We start from the raw sequence: 13,080 nt of genomic DNA, 5'->3' as shown, positions 1-13,080 counted from the left end.
AAGATAAGTGAATGTAACATAAAAACTGAAAACTTTATTAATAAGACACCATATGATTTAATGAATAAAATACAAATTGCCAACCAGTTTCACTAGCTACTGTCTAGCATTATCAAGACTGTACTGGTGTAAATACAAATGCACCAAGTTACATGAATAAAGAAACGTTAGTACCTATTAGGCCGTTACATTTGATAATTCTCGTTTGGACGTGCGCATGCGTGAATGTAACATATTAGATTTTAAAAGTTTGATGAAACTAGAACAGTGGTCGCCTCAGGGGTCAATAGAAAAATATAAGACATCATTGTACGGGTAATATTTAATTCGGTTAACTTGGATTACCTCTATCCTGAATGACAACACAATTAAGAGTGAATCGTGGAACAGTGATAAGAATAGGACCTGTAAGATGGAGCAAGGTCATGAAAATAGTTACGGAGGCCAATCAAGTAGGCCAAAATGACCTATTTACTAATAAATGGATCTGGTGGTTCCCGCCTGGCCGGCGCGGCAGGAGTGACATTGCAACATAATTATAACATAAATTTAAGTGTTTCACTCAAATTTAACATAAATTTGAGTGACATTGCAACATAAATATAAGTAAATAAGCGGTTGCTTATTTACTTATACTTACACGTATTCGAACCCAGTCTCATTTTTGCGCATCGACATACAAGTGAGCGTTAATGTTCTAAAATTCATCAACATACATATTAGGTAATATTAAAATTACGTAATAGTAAAATAGAGGTGGTCGATAAAAAGTCAAGAAACTCTAAGAGGTCGACAGTCAAAGAAGTTTGCCGACCCCTGAACTAGAAGGTTGATAAATATGTTGGAAAGAAACCAGAGATAACCAAATTTGTCCAAACATGGCACTAATCTGCTATAGGTCTTTTGTGTGGGGTCAAATATATATACATAATACTCATAGCTTAACTTTTTTTTTTTTTTAAGGTACAGGAAACACTAAGGAAATATTACATACACATTATGACCTTTTTTTTCTTGACCACTACTATTAAATTAAAGACTTAATTCTGTATGTTAGTCAAGTAAATAATAGTTTAATATCTGACGTTTCACTGACTGATAGCTGTCAGCATTTTTAAAGGATACACTGGTAAGCAATAGAAAGTAACAAAAACTAGGAAACTAACCGACAATTCTAAAAATTATATAAAGTTATCACTGTGCGTGATATAATATGTGTGTTGCACGTACAACGTTTTATTTGTTGAGAAATTTATTGTAATTTTCATGAAAGTTCATTCCTTTTTGGTTAAATGATCTGCTTAGAGTTTTCCATATATCTGGTAAGATTAGGCCTTGATTCTTATTTAAGTTACCTGTTGAACGGGCGACTGTAGCAGCTTCTTTAAATGTTCTGGAATGGCAGTTCTCTTCTATGTAGGGCATATGGCTCATATCCCATTCAATATTATGGTTGGTAGAGGCAAAGTGGGAAGAAAGGCCTGATATATCCTTACATAGCCTATGTGTTCTTTCTTTCTTTCTTGTTTCAAAACTTCTAGATGTCTGTCCGATGTAATTAATACCACACGAACAGGGTATGCTATAAGCTCCAGAGCATTTGTAGAAAGGATGGCTATCTTTCAGTGATCTTAAACTTTTGAATGGTCTCAATAGGTTTGAGGGTTACTCTGATATTATATGGTTTTAGAAGACGAGCTAATTTTTTGGATTATGGTCCTAACAAATGGAATTGTTATAGAGCTGATGTACTGGGTTTCATCTCGTTGTCTTTGCAGTATGTCACTAAAGAGAATCTGGTTGATGATTTTTTTTTTTAGGATAGCCATTTAGGGACAGATCTCTGGATATTTTCATTAATTCTTCTTGTAAGTGGCCAGGATCTGTGGTACACTGTATAGCTCTTCTTTTGAGCATATGGATAATGCTGAGTTTCTGGGATATGTGGTGAGACGAGTCGAAATGGAGGTAGCATCCAGTGTTAGTAGGTTTTCTATATACCGACAGGTTGATACTATTATCAGTTCATTTCTTAATAAGGATGTCTAGGAATGGAAGTTTATTATCTTTTTCTAGTTCCAGTGTGAACTTGATAGTGTTGTGGAAGCAATTAATTTTGTTTAGATAATCTGTTAGTTCCTCTTTTTTGCAATTCCAAATGAAGATGTCATCAACATACCTAAACCATGTGTTTCCAGATTTTCTAAGATAGGTCGGCACAAGAAGGAGAGAGAGGGCTAATCCATTAAGTTGTTTGTAGTATGTTTTTTGCCATGTAAAATAATTTGAAGTTAAGCAATGTATGAACAACTTGGTGATGTTTGGTGGGAACAAGTTTTCTAAGATGTCGATGACTTCTGAAACTGGGATATTTGTGAACAGAGATGTGACATCCAGGCTAGCCATAATATTATCTTCAGCGATACGGATGTTTTTTAATTTCTCCAAGAAATGTTGGGAGTTCTTGATATAAGAATCCATGTTGTGGATTCTTATATCAAGATGTTAAAAAAAGGTATGAGTGCAAATATCAAGAAACCTTTGAAATTCTAATCAACTGCCCTAATCTCAATAATAATGATAGTCTAAAAATCTCAAAACATGGATGGCACACATTTGACCAAGACAATTTTTTCTAACATTATAATTAGGACTGAAGTACTCCAGGATTAATCAATTATTAACAAACCACAACACTTATTTTAAATACTGATTAGGCCACCACTTTTGCTATATTAAAGGTTAAATATTAATTTGTTCTCTGGCCATGTAAAATAGGATTTTGATGTAGCTTTGATCTAGTTTTTTTTCACGCCAGCATAATAATGGTTGACCAAATTATTGTTACTTTAGCATACTGTTTGAATTGTATTGTAGCTTGTCACAGTGTGTGTGTGTGTATATATATATTGTATAATCCAGATGTTAACCTTAATATAAAGGTTGAAACATTGGGAAATTAAACTTAATCAAATCTTAACTTGGTAGTAGTCTCCATAACTTTATCGAATTGAATGCTGATCACCATGTAACATTAAGAGAAAGGATGTAGCCATATCATTTGGTAAAATAATCTTTGTTTCTTCCCTCTCTAATGCTTTTGTTTCACATTCCTCAACTTGAGTGAAGGGTAAATAAAACTTAACCAGAATTCTCAATATCCCCAAAGAAGTGTCTGTACACATTTTCTGTGATGTAGAAAGTCTATGTGATATTATGTTGGCTTGTATGATGCTCTTCAGTTATCTAGCTTACTTTCTGTTGATTTAAGAGTGTAGGGATAAAAGTCTTCATGCTTGGTCTCATATCTTTTCTGATTGCATACTGTGGATAAATTATTAAATAGGTATAAAACAGTTTATTTGTCCATTGTTTTAAAATCAATTTTTACAGTTGATCTTTCTTTGTTTGGGGAAAGACATTTTCATGTAAAAACTAATAAAAGAGGTACACAATTAAAGTGCATGCTTTTTTATAAAATGTGTTTATTAAAAACTATTACAGTACATTTCATTCAAATTCAGTTGCATCTTGCTAGAACATGTTGCCATCTAATAAAGATTTTTTTTAAAAAAATGAAGTTTGTTTTGTTTCATTCAGGAATTATAACATTTTTAAGTTACTCTGGCATTAAAAAATAGTTCGATTTCATACATTGGATTATAAATTGCTATGTTGGTGACAACACAGACATCAGCTCTCAGGAAGTGACACTTTCACCATGACAGAGATGCTAAGCTCAATTGGTAATATATCAGAAAAATGTTAAGCAAGCATTTAAGATCAGGCCTGATGGAAAGTGACCTAGAGGAAGACCACAACAGCACTGGGAGGAAAGCATCCAAAAACACTTAGTTGAAATGGGAATCCTGGACTGGACTGAAAGAACTCAAGACAGAAAGGAACCTGATGGAGAACATTATTCTACTTTTAAGCTGATAGAGAAAAGTGATTGCAATATCATGCAGACTAAAACAAAACCATAATAAAAACATGCTTTCAAATACTTAGCTGTCTCAGGTTGGCAGCAAATTCAAAATAACTTCTATGAAATTAATTTACACACTGTATACTCCTTATTTGAAAGAAGAGCACAATAAATTAAGATTTACACCAATTCTACCTTATCATTATTCTCAGCAGAATGTATATTAACAGCATTTTGTTTCAACATCTCTTCTATAAACACAAAGTACAATTTTGCAGAAGTGTTCATGTAATTTGAAGTTGATAATTTACAGTTTTGAATTAACTGGATTATATGTGACTGGAATATGTGAAGACAATAATCAATAACTATATGAACTCTATAGATTTCCACTTCTGAAATCAGAGATAGCAGATTGTGATGGCTGGACATGTGGAAAAAAACGTTGAGCAAGCATTCAAGATCAGGCCTGATGGAAAGCGACCTAGAGGAAGATCACAACAGCACTGGGAGGAAAGCATCCAAAAAGACTTAGTTGAAATGGGAATCCTGGACTGGACTGAAAGAACTCAAGACAAAGAATGGTAGGCCGCTCTAGGCCTACCAAATCTTTGGTAGATCTAGAGTGGCCTGTTCTGGCCTTAGAAGTCATCGTTGAATCTCTTAAGAGGACGTCCTGGTTTTCTTTTTCCTAATGGATCTATCCTCTACTTTGAGGAAGATCCACTCACTTTAATCTTTTCTATAAAGCCTTATCAGCCAACTCTTCTTATTTTATGACCCTTATGCTATTAGAGTACTCTAAGGCCATAGGATCTTTCTGGCCTATATCTAGTTCCCTCTATAAACCTCTACTATAATCTGCTCTTTCCCCTTCAATATACATTATTCTTCCTATGGGTTTAAATTTGGAAGAAGGATACTTACCTGATGGAGAACATTATTCTACTTTTAAGCTGACAGAGAAAAGTGATTGAAAACATGTTTTTATTATGGTTTTGTTTTAGTTTGTGATATTAAAAATGAATAGTTGGTCATGAGCAAACACTGTTTGCTAAAAAAAAAAAAAAAAAAACAATGAGGATTAACGATTTTTTTTATTTTTTTATTAGTCATTAGATTTAAGACTTGTACAAACCAGTTTCACTCACAAAAAATTGGTGGCTTCACCTAAAGAAGAACGCAAGTCTCACGGCATATATTAGCCATCATCGGATAAAGACTGGAGATAACGGTTGGAAAAAGCAAATCTGAGACATTAAAAGATTTAATGAGAGATTTCTGTATATCGTTTAATATAAGTCCTTGGTTTCTGTTAGATACCTGTCAAAGATTCTTTTATAAATCTATAATAAAAGTTTTCTTCTAAATAGTTGAGATATGGTGGTCCAAACCAGATCTTTTCTTTTATGATCAACATCTCCAACACGTTCCTTCTTTTTCACCTCAAATCCATGGCTTGTCTGCTCTATGTAGACCAGACCACCTAAGATGGTTGTGAACGGTTTGAATTGTTTTGAAATTCACTCTGATATTATGATTAGCAATCCTAAAGGATAGACAGTCAATGAAGGGATTAAGAAGAAACATGTTAAGCATAAAATCTATCAATGTCAGATTAATTTTTACAACAATTATTTTGTCTTTATCTAATGACAACTAATGCATGCCATGTGACCCTGCATTTTCATTTAGGAAAAATTTATTTTCTTTTGTAATGATTTTTTTTCAGTGTTTGGATAACTCTGTAATTATCTGTTGTGCTAATTACAAATTCTGAAGAAGCCACCAGTAACAAAACAGCTGAAGATTACAACCGCAAATTCAGACAAATCAGCTTGTGGAAATTTGTATAACTGACAATTTTGAGTAGAAAACAGGTACACATTCAAATGTTTGAACTGTGAGCAAAGGGTCACGTGGTAGCACTCAACAGGATAAAAGGCAATAGGCTGTGCTAAGCGAATTGGGTTTGAAGGAAGCTCTTTTCATGAAGGAATAAAGTTGCAAACTTTATTTTCTTGTAATGTCTTGGATGTCTCAAAGATATCACTAGATGATTTCATGCACTGGAGAATTACCAGAAGGCTATAGAATTACTGATATTGCCAGAGAGTTTGGAATCTCATGTAGTGTTGTATTCAGGCTCTGAATTTTTCAAACCAGTGGAATTATGTTCCAGACTTTTGCTAAGAGGTCATCCTCACTCTACCATGGAACATGAAGACATTTTTGGTTATAATAGCAAAACGTAATTGATGTGCCATGGAAGGTGAGCTTGCAAGTTGTCTCCATTCAAACACAGGTATGTAGATATCTTGACAAACTGTAGCAAGACATCTGCTAAAGTAAGCCTGTAGTCTGCATCCCTTTATGCACAGCTCATCACTGAGTATGTTTTCGATGTTGTTGTATCCATAAAAATTGGACGACACCAATGGGGCTAATGCACTCTTTACAAATGAGTCATTTTAGTCTTTCCTCCGATTCTAGATGACACTTGATCTGGCATGAAAGTGGTACTGTTTACTATCGCAAGAATGTTCTTGAAAGGATAGATAGGGCAGTCATGGTGTGGGGAGGCATTATGCTTAATGGACACAACAAACTACAAGTGCTGGAAAAAGGGAGTATGACTGGTGAACGATATTGCAACGAAGTTCTTCAGTGTTATATTCGATTGTTCCATGGCGCTGAAGGCAAAGAATTTATTTTTATGGATGACAATGACACACACAGTACACAAGCAATGGAGATTGAGGTTAATTGAATCGAGTGGCCAGCACACTCTCTAGATCTCAACACCATAGAATATGTTTGGGACACAATAGGGAAACACATTACTGCTTGAAATTCCCCTCCAGAAAACAAGGCCTTTGCCTCAAGGACTCCTGAATCACTTGGTGCTGTGATGTAGCTGCATTACAGTTTGGGGTGGACACATTCCATACTGAAATCTCTCTGTATAGTTTTCAGTAATTACTGTAGAATAATTCTTTAACTATATCCTTAAGAAATTTGTAACTATTGTCAAAAGTATTGCAATTTAATTTGTATGAAATTTATAACACATTTTTTGTGTAATATGATTTATATTACACAAAATTGGAAAAAGTCTAAGGCCGATCTCATACGAAGGTAGCAGGGTTTTTCATCCCGCATACAGACAAATTGGCCTTTAGGCCACACACACAATTTACAGACAAAAAAATACTGAGCAGTAGATGATAGAGAAAGAGTTGTAGAGTAGGTGGCCTCCCTCAATGAGTCTTTGGACTCCTTGGAGGTGTCACGAAATAATTATAATAATCAGTATGCTGACAAATTTATGTGCACATTTGGCTGTAGTCATGAAAAGTTGTTTATATACAGGTAAAAATGTAATTCATCTTTAGCTTTTGGATCCTAGTGTATATTGTGATAATTATTGAGCTACTCTATTTCATTTAAATACTAGTAACTATAAGAAATATTAATATTGAAGATGTTTGTTTTTAAAGATTTCTGTTAGTATAACGAAGCTAATGTGCACTGACTCATGCATCAAAATATCCAAAGAAAGTGCAAAATAAAATCCTTTATTTTAAAGAATGACATCTCTGAAAGTAAGGTGCTTGACATTTGACTTTTTAACTGACTAAATATTTAATTTAATTAGCAAGATTCATCATTACTAAACAGTGGGTTTTGTTATCTGGCATTTTTTGATGAATAACTTTTAATTCTTTGTCTTCCACACAGTCATTTTCATTATTGTTCTATAGTCTTAGTGAAGGAGACTACTAACTGAAGAAAATACTGACCAGATATCATTCTCCATGAAATTTTGCATGAGTAACACATGTCACATTTCAGAAATATTTAAACCTTAATGTAAGGGTTTGAATATTTATGCTGTTGATGTTCTTGGAATTGCAATCCATTAAATAGATATTATAGATATAAGGGGAGAAAGAAATGAAGGATGTATGAGTTGGTCACCAACATGCGAAAACAAGTGTTTTATATGTAAATTTTCCAACTGTTGTACAAGCAAAATAGTTACCACTTTGAGAACTAGAATTTTCATAAAAGAAAAGCTAATTTTCCCGACGTATAATAATAAACACTCACCCCAGGTTGATTACCCTAATATCCTTTCTGATATTAGGGTAATCAACGGAAAGGATTCTCCTTCTGACATGCGCAGAAGTGTTGATGGGTTTCGCATCTGTGGCATACAGTAAAAGGAAGTGTCCAGAAAAAAAATAAACCCAAAGCTGCATAGAAGGTGGCATGAAAAGCAGGCTTCATGAGACAGTACATATCTGCTTGTTAATTATAAGTTAAAAAAAACTCCATAAATATTTTACCATTCATATTATCATACTTGCTTGTGTATTGTGTGGCTGTCACATACACGAATAGAATTCATGATATGATCTTTATACAAAGTTGGACTTTGTATAAAGTCCAACTTTTTGACTAGTTTTTCATGACAATATTAGCTGATTTATAAAGTATAATCAGTCAAAAAAAAATTGACTTCATAGTAATTTTGATGAGATTTGTGATAAATTGTGAAAATCTAAAATGTTTATACAGTAGGCATATTTGAATAAATGACAAGTGATCAACCTATTCTTTCAGAGAATTTTGATAATTCTACTCATTCATTCAAATCACTTTCCATCATATGAATTTAAAATTTCTTAGTTTCCATAAAGTGGTACATAATTATAGAAATCAATTTTTAAAAACACTAAAAAATATTGATGAACTATAGTTTACATTTTTTTTAATGATTATTGCAATACATTAATTAATGAAGGCATACATTTTAGCATAAGTATTTTTCTTCATAGGAGCAAGAACGTCTGTTTCAGCGCACTACACCTATTACATCAGAAACATTTCAGAGGCCTGATAGGCGTATTTCTTTCTGGCTAAAGTTACTAGCACCTTTCATCCAGAGCTACTTCTAGATTTAAATTCATATATAAAATTTATATTAAATAATATATACTAATATATATCCATTGTAAATTAGTGAAACTTCACCCTTCATTGTAAAAGACATCATTGTGTAAATAAATAATTTTATGCAGAATTCTTTCAATTTTTTTCCATGTGACTTCCACTTACCAAAGATTATACATGTCATACATTAGTACTGTGGATGAGCTAAGGGTTAGATACTCTGAAAACTACTCTAGAGACCAAATATGGAAATTTTCAAGTCATTTCAGACCTCTAGCAGGTCTAAAATGACTTGTCTTGCACCGAGTGAGAAATTCATCGCCCACTTAAGAATGTTTATAAATTTTCAAGCTTTCAAAAGCTAAGTTTTAAAGAAATTTTAAAAAGAATAAAATTTTAGATACCTAGAGTAATTACTTTGAAATATTGTTAAATGAAACAAGAGGCAACAGAATGGTGGTAGATGCTTAGAAAAAGCATTAAAAGCTTGAAATGTAGAAAGGCAAATGGAGTAAATGATTTTGATCAGAAATGCTCAAATATTGAGGCATAAAAGTTTTACAACAGCTACACTTCATTATTCAGAAGATTGAATTGAAAGCCTCAATGTTTGGAGTAGGTTTCTGCTCGACTGGTGCCTCAAGCACCAGTCGAGCAGAAATGGAAAATAGGAAAAATGGAAAATAAGATGGTGTAAATATAGAACTTTAGAAGTACAGTGGAGGATATTTACATCCAATATTCTTAAAGTTAAGCTTCCATAGCTCTGTCGGTATAGACTGAGCTTTTGGTCGAAAAGACCTGGGTTAGATTCCCATCGATGATGTGAGGAACCTTTATCTGGTCTCTTTTGACTAAAGGTGAGTTAGCCTGTCTCATACAGAGGTAGGTTTTTTCACCTGGAAACAGGCAAACCAGCCCTGTGAACACACACACACACATCTACAGACACTCCTGGAATAAGAAATTAATCAACCTATTCCATAGGACTTCAATTTCGGTTTCACATGGTGAAGTGTGGGTCTACGTATGAGTGTAAGACAGGATGGATGGATTCTTAAAGTTATTTATTAACTGTCAGAGGAAATCTGAAGTTTCATCAGACTGGTCAAAAGCTAAAGTTATATCTATATTTAAGAAAGAAGATAGAGATGACTGCAGAAATTACAGATGAATAGGTACATTAAATATAGGTTACAAAATTTACAGTAAAATTTTGAATAAAATGCATAGAAATACTGCAAACAGTCTGCTCTCAGAAGAACAAAATGGTTTCCGACATGGAAGAAATACAGAGAGAAAAATTATGGAGTATACAAATATTAACTAAAAAAATTATGATTAGGTATAAATTAATAGAAGAGAATGAAATTAATCAAGGTGCAATGGATGTAGTTTGCCTCCTACTATATTCAGCACACACACACATATATAGACAGATCAAATTATTAAACTATGGAAAATAACAATAGAACAAGGTATCCTGTTAACCAGAACTGTTATCAATACAATGCTATATGCAGATGATCAGATTAAAATAAACTTCAAAAATAAGTTTATGAATTAACATATTGCATAATAACATATCGAAAAGACAAAAGATACAGATGAAAAAATAAATAAATTTCAGAAAACAATTAAAAGACACACTGAATAAAAAGGAAACAAGATGAGAAATCCAACTTAAATTTTATAAAGTAATGGCCTCTCCCAATCTATTATATGCTTCAGAGATGGGATTTTTAAGAACAATTAAAGGATACACTAAATTACATCATATAAAAACTGAACACATTGGAAAGCTATGTATTTACAACTTAAATGGAAATGTCAAGGAATACAGAAACAAATGGAAAGAGTATTTATATAAGAATAGGAAGATATAGGCTACTAAAAGAAGTGGATAAATATAAACCAAAGAGAGAGAAACACTAGCTGCAAAATAGAAAGACCAATAAAGACAGAACAGACAAATTCCCAATTCTTGATCAAATCTGGCTTTGTCTAGGGGGAGGGGAGAGGATCATCTCGGCAATCTATGTGCACTTAATCTGGTTACAACCGAGTTGTAGGTTGTAACCAGATTAAGGGCAGAGGTGATATTACTGAACTTCACAAAGTCCCTGAAAGAATCTCACATTATTATTGCATAAATAATTATAAATTATTTATAATTATTTATGCAATAATAACTATAAATATAAATGGTGGCTATATATATATATGACATAATAGTAATAATATATGAAATAACAGTAGTCGAAACATTAGCATATGCCGATTACTATTATTTCTCACACAGCATGTGTATTGATCACTTCCTGCAAGAAAGGTTCAAGAACCAATGCAAAGAGTAATGGACTAAGAGGGCAACGTTGCTTGACTTCTTTTTGAATTTTGACTAGGTCTGATAGGAACCCATTAATGAGGAGGCAGGGTAGTTAAATTGGCATAGGCTATTTTAATAACGGATAGCAGCTTTTCCCACACCAATTTGCCAGAGGATGTGGAACAGAAAGGGAGGATATACCAAAAGACATTATCATATGCTTGAGGAAGATCTACTGATAGCGCTGCCATTGGCTGCTTTTTCGTGTTAACTAAGCTGAGTTAGATTAAATAGCAGAAACAGATTAGATTCTACTGCTTGGCCTGGAATGCCATACACCTGTGTGCTTTTAATCATGTATCTCATTGTTCCTGTTATTGATAATGCAGAAAAATCTCTTGTAGTCAGTATTAGATAGAGAAATAGGTCTCCAGCTACTGATGAAGGTATGATCTCTATTAGGTTTTGGAATGAGGACGTTATTGCTTACTGCAAGTTCATTTGTATGTGTCCTGATGAGAAAAAAATTGAACAGTATAACTAGAATGGGAAGAATAAAATCCCAGGCCTCGCAGTAAAGTTCTATCCCTAGACCATCGGGTCTTGGGGATTTTCTTGTCTGGCATTTATAGGCTGTGGTAATTTCAGATGCTGTAATTCGGCCTTCAAGTCCATCTTGGATATGAATAGAAAAACTTAGTGTTCCAAGAGTTCAGTGGGAGCCAGACCCAGAAGAGATACCAGTAATTACAACAACAACGTTACTGACTTGCTGGGTGAAGCATAAAATGCTTTTTGTTTTCCCCTTTGTCTGTGTCAAGAAGCTTGATGGGGGGGGGGGGGGGGTTGTGAGCCTTATGCTCGCACTTTGTGAACTATGGAGTTAGCTCTGTTCTGCTGAGAGCAGGATTGCCTTGGGTCTTTTATGTTTGTGCTAGTCATGTTCACAATAACTGGAAGCTTGTCTGATTAATGGGTTGGGATGAGAGTGTGCCTTGCTGAAGAACTTTTCCGCATGGTCATGAAGGAGAGAATGGATGTCTAGGGTTCCGGTTTCTCTGTGGATCTGCATGTTTCTGACGAACCATGGGGCGTCCAAGATCATCCGCAGGCATTTGTTTTGTATCCTCTGTAGTTTCAGGATGTTAGATTTGGATGTGTGACTCCATGCTGGGGATGCATATGTGATTACTGGTCATATTACCATCTGATATAGTAGCAGCTTGTTGCATGTATCCAATTTGCTGTTGCGGTTGATCAGGGGATAGAGTTGGGCAATGGTTCTGGATGTCTTTGTGCTTATGAGCTTGATGTGGCTGTTGAAATTTAGCTTTTTGTCTAGCTGTACTCCAAGGTATTTGGTTTCTGGCTGCCATGGTATCTTTTTTCTGAGGAGTTGAATGTCATCTTGGATGAAGGCTTTGCACCTGGTGAATAATAGTATAGCTGAGCTTTTGATGGGGTTTACTTGTATCCTCCAGTCCGAGAACCATTTCTCTATCTTTGTAATGGTGTCCTGGAGACGACTGATCGCCAGGTGTGGGCGGAGAGATCTTGTCATTATAACTGTGTCATCAGCATATAGGGCTGTGATGGTAGTCCTAAGGTTCTGTGGAATGACAGCCACGTAGATTGTGAAAAGTAAAGGAGCCAACAGGGATCCCTGTGGTACTCCTGCCAGGATTTGGTGCCTAGTTGAGATGGTGCCATTTATTTTTATCTGCATGGATCTGTCAGTAAGGTATGATTTTATTAGACAGGTAAGGTTTGTTGGAATGTTGGCCTGAATGAGTTTGTAGAGTAATCCTTGATGCCATACCTTGTCAAAGGCCTTGGCAATATCCAGAAAGGCTGCAGCTGTGTG

The 13,080-nt window shown here is 34.4% G+C and overlaps 2 protein-coding genes across 10 annotated transcripts in view; one reads left to right on the top strand and one right to left on the bottom strand.

Moving 5' to 3' along the window:
- PGS1 (Phosphatidylglycerophosphate synthase 1) overlaps positions 1-8,905 on the top strand; it is a 94,494-nt gene extending 85,589 nt beyond the window's left edge. For all 7 annotated transcript variants that reach the window (XM_090410917.1, XM_090410915.1, XM_090410912.1 and 4 more), the window contains exon 9: positions 8,773-8,905. In XM_090410917.1, the coding sequence (XP_090267043.1) occupies positions 8,773-8,892 (120 nt within the window). In that variant the 3' untranslated portion in view covers positions 8,893-8,905. The remainder of the gene's footprint in view (positions 1-8,772) is intronic.
- The window catches only part of LOC150094875 (acyl carrier protein, mitochondrial-like), a 109,521-nt gene continuing 99,906 nt past the window's right edge, over positions 3,466-13,080 (bottom strand). Inside the window, exon 6 of one of the 3 annotated variants that reach the window (XR_016550112.1) lies at positions 3,466-8,888. The gene's annotated coding sequence lies outside the window, so the exon portion shown is untranslated. The remainder of the gene's footprint in view (positions 8,889-13,080) is intronic. The other 2 variants (XR_016550114.1, XR_016550113.1) reach the window with 2 other exon arrangements.

This window comes from Typopeltis vanoorti, chromosome 21, assembly GCF_054136105.1.
Source record: "Typopeltis vanoorti isolate ZY-2024b chromosome 21, IOZ_Tvanoo_1.0, whole genome shotgun sequence".
Lineage (NCBI taxonomy): Eukaryota > Metazoa > Arthropoda > Arachnida > Uropygi > Thelyphonidae > Typopeltis > Typopeltis vanoorti.
This window is presented reverse-complemented; position numbering and strand designations above follow the sequence as displayed.